Source organism: Elephantulus edwardii, unplaced genomic scaffold (assembly GCF_000299155.1).
Source record: "Elephantulus edwardii isolate Elephantulus edwardi_28Jun2011 unplaced genomic scaffold, EleEdw1.0 scaffold00005, whole genome shotgun sequence".
NCBI classification, from domain to species: domain Eukaryota; kingdom Metazoa; phylum Chordata; class Mammalia; order Macroscelidea; family Macroscelididae; genus Elephantulus; species Elephantulus edwardii.
The window spans coordinates 4,135,569-4,141,762 of record NW_006399755.1 but is presented as its reverse complement, the minus strand read 5'-3'; the positions used below and the strand labels follow the sequence as shown (position 1 = coordinate 4,141,762).

Sequence of the window (6,194 nt, the reverse complement as noted above, 5' to 3'; positions counted from 1 at the left end):
TAAAATGAAGAAAGGTGTGTGTGAGAGGGTTGTTTACATTCTATCTATTCAATCTGTATACTGGACAATTTCTTTGAGAAGTTGGACTAGTTTAATTTATAGGCAGTATTACTCTCTACTTCTTAAATATTGTCTCTTTGCTAACCTTCATAGTATGACTATTAGATTTAAGTGTTTAATATTTTCTAAAATATTTAGTAAAGTCACTGGTGCATATTATGTCCTCAGTAAATGTTGCTTCGTTTCCTTCAGTATCCTTCACCTATTCTAAGTGGACTTTAAAACAAAACTTTAAATTCCATACTCAACTTTTAATTCACTCTATCAGGCATCCTGTAACATTTTCTTTACTGTGCTATTTAGTATGTCTGCTTACCATTCTACTTAGCTCATTTATTGTTTAAAAGAAAAGAATGATCAACTTATCTCAGGCTTGGCCAAGCCAGATTTAAGATGGAAGAACATCTGTTGGATCACATGGATACCTGATTCTTTTGTGTTATTTTTGTTGTTGTTATTAGGTGTCATCTAGTCAAGCAATCCTAGCAGCCCTATGGACAGCAGACCCACCCAGTTCACATCTACCCTCTGTTATCCTCGCTATCTCTCACACACTGTAGCTCATGCATTGTGAATGTGTGTTTGTGTGCTTAATGTTCATAAATATTGCTGTTAAAACTCTTAACTACATGAACATTGATCTTTATAAAGTTGTACTAAAACCCTGTTCTCTTAATTTTTGTTACTAGGTAACCTTGGTCGGGTGGACCAGGTCTCTGAGTTTGAGTATGATCTCTTCATTAGACCTGATACCTGCAATCCGCGCTTCCGAGTATGGTTCAACTTTACTGTGGAAAATGTGAAAGAATCACAGGTAAGTGAAATAATATTTTGTTTTGTTTAGTAATAGATAATAAAGAAATTGCATTTTGCACATATTTTCATTTCTGATGCTATATACTTTTGCTTGATGCATTGTATAGGTACATTTTTGTGATCTTCATGGTTGTACATTTGTGATCTTCATGGTTGTTAAAATTATATAAATACATTGGAAACAAAATGTTCTTTACTAGTTGAAACATTAGCACAATGTACTTTGCTTACCCTGAGAGACAATGTAAGAAACTGAGATTTTCCTTATGTGATTTACTATTATTATGTTTATTATAGAGTTATTGTTCTATTGTTGGTGTTTATCATTAAGTTGGAACCAAACCATAGATAACCCTCTAGTGGGTTTTCAGAAGCAGTTAATTGCATGGGAGGAGACTGCCCGTCTTTATCCCTCAGAGCAGTTGGTGGATTTGAATCCCGGGCCTTCAGGATTGTAACACAGCTGCTTACCACTAGCCTACCAGGGCTCCTTCTAGTCTATTACTTCTTCTTTATAAGAAGAAGAAAACCTGTGATAAACATTCATTTAAGGCTTCAGTTTTAGAAATTTTTCTTCTCCTATACAACATCTGAGCTCTTAGTGGTTTAATGGTAAGAAGCTGCATTCAAATCCGCCAGCTGCTCCTTGGAAGAAGGACGGGCTTTCTCCTCCTGTAAGCTTAAACTGCCTCTGAAAACCCACTGGAGGGTCAGCGATAAATTAATACCAACTTGACAGCACACAGCACAAACCACAATACGACATCTTAAGGGCAATATGACTTTTGTAACTGATCTTATTTTCTCTTTGCTCTGTGTACTGGAAATCCAGACAATTATGAAATGTTCCCCAATGATTCTGGCAAAAAGCAAAACAACCCCCCCCTTTTATTGCTATATTATCAGCTTTTCTTTTATCCAGAGTTTATCAATCTGCTTTTAAAAATAATTTCTTCAGCTCGATTTTTTCTCAATTCTAAAGATTAATTAATTTATTTTATACTTGTTTATTTACAAAGTTCTTATACATTGTTTATAACACTGGATTTTTTCCATTTCTCTCACCCCCATGAAATCCAGGATTTCACCCATGAAATTATGTGACCCTATGATTAACAACCCCCACCCTAGCCCTGTGCTCCCACCCTCCTTCCCCCCTTGGACTCTCATACTCATTCTACAATAATGGTTTTATACAGTATTTGTCCTTATGGGATAAAACCTTATGGGTTTCAGTTCACTTAGTTCTTCAGTCCCTCCTAAGTTAGATAGTAATTTTCAAAATCATTACTCCTGTGTGCTGCATAGTATTCCACCCTGTGAATGGACCATAATTTCTCAATCCATTCGCTTGTAGTTGGACAACGGGGCTGTTTCCATGTTCTTGTGATGGTGCCCAATGGTAATATGAACATTGGAGTACAAGTCTCCATTTGTGCCTTAGTTCTCATTTTCTTGGGCTATATTCTAAGCAGTAGGTAGCTGGGTCATAGGAAATTTCTATGTTCAGCTTTGTGAGGAAGCACCAAAGTGGCTTCCAGAGTGGTTGTACCATTTTACAGTCCCACCAACAATGTATAAAAGTTCGTATCTCACCACATCCTCTCCAGCATTCATTGCTTACTGTGCCATTAAACTTTGCCGCTGTTACTGGAGTGAGATGGTGTTTCATTGTGTTTTTTATTTTCATCTGTCTCATTGCCAGTGAGTTTGAGTATTTCTTCAAATGTCTTCTGGCCGTCCGAATATCTTCCTCTGTAGAAATTCTTTCCATGTCTTTTGCCCATTTTGTAATTGCGTTATCAGTCTTTTTTTTGTGGAGGCCCAGGAGTATTCTGTAAATTTTTTATATGAGATTAGCTCCATTTTTAACATTGTGCATTTTATAATCCTAATTTTAGATGAGAGAGGTATTGTTGAAAACTGAGAACTTAGTATATTCTCTTTGAACAAATATTAACAAAATTAATGCTAAGAAATTAATTATCATTGAGACAACTAATCATTGACGACTCTGCAGATATTGGTATGTGTTCTTTTAAGGGTATAAAGAATACCTTCTATCTTTACATCTACTTTCTCTTTCAAGACTGTCTTTTTTTACTAAATTGGGGCAGTAGATGTTTCTTTACTTTTCCTTACATGAAGATCCTCAGCCCAGTTAACTGACATAGTGACTGCCACAATGGATTCAGAATGTGTGGGAATTGCCCAAGATAGGACAGATTTAAGATCCATTGTTCATAGGGTCACTATGAGTTGTACTTGACTCAACAGCACCTAACAACAACAACAGGGTTAATAGTGCACTCTCCTTACTCTTTTGCTTACTTGCTTACTGCTTACTTAAGGCTTTCAGTTTCTGTTCAGAATGACCCGAAATTGTGTGCAAGGTTGTTGTTAATATCTGGAATGTAAGGGTTCTGAGTCTTCCTGAATATAATGTTATGCCGACATAGTGGCCTCAGTAGAAGGGGCATGCAGGAATGGCGACTCACTTTCTTCCAGTTCTCTTTGTTCCCTAGAACATTACTAACAGAAGGATTTTTTTTCCGGTTACTTTTAAGATAACTTTATGTATGTTGTTGTTAGATGCCATTGAATCAACTGAATGGAAACTCTCCCTGCAAAATTCCCCAAACAAATAATGCATGAGCACCCATTTCTAATTAGTCTTTTTTCTACATCATTATCTTTTCTTTAGGTACTCAGAGTTCCAAGGTTGTCATCTGTACATATATAACTTTTTTGTGAGAGGGTGGATTGTATTAAATCTTATTTTTCTGTATTCTATTTTAGAGGAATTGAGAGGACTGTGTCAGTCATGAGGATGCCTTTTTCTCTATGCCTTTCATCTTTGAGAGTCTTAATTTAAATAAACTACCTCTTTTGACACATTGAGTCTCCTCATTTCTGGACTAATTGATACTGAGCAAGATATGACATGCCAACCATTTAAAGGCTAATTTAAATATTTGGTACATTTTATTTTAAAGATTATTATGGGTGGTTTTGGAAGAAGACATACCAGAACTCAATGTAGAGTAAAGTATTACTATGCTCTTCAAGAGCAGCATGATGCCAACTTCTTAATCAGTTGTTTTACTGTTATCTTTAATCCTCTTGATTTTTCTTTACTATTGATTATCAGGTTTGTATTCACCAGGGTATTTCTGAAATTTTATCAAGGCAAACATGTCCACTGCAGTATGTTCAGTTCATGGTTATTTAAGTATATTATTTAAGTTCTTTGTAAGTTTTGGGTCTTTTCATTCTTTTAATAAAATAACTATTTCAACTTGGCCTCACTTAACAACAATATCCCTCTGCTTATAACTTGATTTCGTGGCTGGAGTAGGATTGTTGTTGTTGATTGCCTTCAAGTCGAGCACAATTCATTACAACCCTATGAACAAAAGGCCTGAAGACCCTCTACAACTATCAACATTTATCAAAGTTCATAGAGTTTCTGTGGGCATGTTGGTTAGGAAGTGGGTGCCACTCCTGCTTCCAAGGAGTAGGATTAGTTGGGGGAAATCTTGATTCAGAAGAAACTACTCTCTCTATAGTTCAGTTTTGACTCAGTGACCATACAGGGCAGAATCGAAGTGTTCCAAGTGGTTTTCCAGGACCTAACTATTTTTAAGAACAAATTATTTGGTCTTTCATGGAATAGTTTATATTTCAAACCAATGTCCTTCGAGTTAGCAGCAGCTGATCACTTAACCATTGACCTACTAGCTTTCCCTAATATTTCATTATTTGTTGTTGTTGTTGAGTGCTGTCGAGTTGCAGGCGACTCATAGCGACCCTATGAAGGAGAGTCCTTGACGCTTGGGTACCTTTCTTCCTCTCTCCAGTTCATAGGGTTTCCAGAGGCAAGCTATTACAGAAGTGGGTGCCACTCCTCCTTCCAAGTATTTGTTGTTAGCCACTGTTAAATCAAGTACAACTCATAGAAACACTATGAACAACAGATCTGAACCCTGTCCTATCCTGTGCCATCCTCACAATCTTTACCATACTTGAGCCCATTGCTGTAGTCATTAATCCCCTTGGTTAGGGGTCTTCATCTCTTTCACCCAAGCTCCAAGTGTCCAAGCATGGTGTACCACTTCAAGGAATAGACTTTCTTTGTAACATGCCTGAAGTATGTGAAATGGAGTTTTATCACCCTTGCTTTTAAGGGGTACTCTGGTTGTACCTTCTTCACGACATATTTCTTTGGTTTTTTTGGCAGTCATGGGAGTTCTGGTGGCCTACTGGCAAGGAAGCTTCACTGCAATCCTAAAGGCAAATGGTTCAAGGCCACCAGTTGTTCCAAGGCAGAAAAATGGACAGTCTCCTCCCATGCAATTAATAGCCTCTGAAAACCACTGGAGGGTCAATTTTGGGTTGGTTCTTACTCTGTGGTACACAACACTGCCCACACCCACACACACAATGTTCAGTACTCTTGTCCAGCTTCACAGCTCAAAGATATAAATTCTTCTGTCATCCTGATTCATTGTCCAACTCTCAGATGCATACCAAGTGATTGAAAAGTCCATGGCCTGAATCAGGCACACGTTAGTCCTCAAGCTGACACCTTGCTCCTCAATAATTTGGAAGTCCCTGACTGCAAATATTTCCGGTGCAATCTATCTCCTGGTCTCCTCACTATTCGTACCGAAGTTGTTAATTGTGGATCCAAGTACGATTAATTCATTGATAGTTTCAACCTTTTCTGTGTCTATCATGATTTGCCTATCAGTATCAGTCTAGTGGTAAGAATTTTTGTTTGCTTGACATTGAGATGCAATCCATATTGAAAGCTGTATTCTTTGATTTTCTGCATCAAATACTCAAGTCCTCTTCACTTTTAGCAAGCAAGGTTGTACCTTTTGCATAATATAGGTTATTGATTAACATCCTTGTGATCTTAATGCCACATTCTTCTTCAGGGTGTCCAGCTTTTTCCCATTCTCAGCAAAGGTGATCCAATTGAATGTGAAAATTATCAAACAATATCACTAATATCACACACCAGGAAAATACTGCTGAAGATTAATAAAAATCAACCAGGACAGTATATACATACATAGGGAATTGCTACAAGTTAACCAGGATTTAGAAGAGGCCATGGTATCAGGAATATCATTGCTCATGTCAGATGGATCCTAGCTGAAAGCAAAGAAACCAGAAGAATGTCTTTTTTGTGCTATATTGACTAATGCAAATGCATTTGACTATGTGTATTATAACAAACTATGGCACATTGTATCTTGTATCTGACCTGACAGCTTGGATCTGAAGCTTTCTTCGCTCCTGTGATTCCA

General features: G+C 37.2%; 1 protein-coding gene across 1 annotated transcript in view; it reads left to right on the top strand.

Annotated features, from left to right (window-relative positions):
- AGBL4 (ATP/GTP binding protein-like 4) overlaps window positions 1–6,194 on the top strand; it is a 1,996,071-nt gene that overhangs the window by 162,712 nt on the left and 1,827,165 nt on the right. Inside the window, exon 3 of the mRNA XM_006879803.1 lies at window positions 750–874. Coding sequence (XP_006879865.1) covers window positions 750–874 — 125 coding nt within the window. The remainder of the gene's footprint in view (window positions 1–749; window positions 875–6,194) is intronic.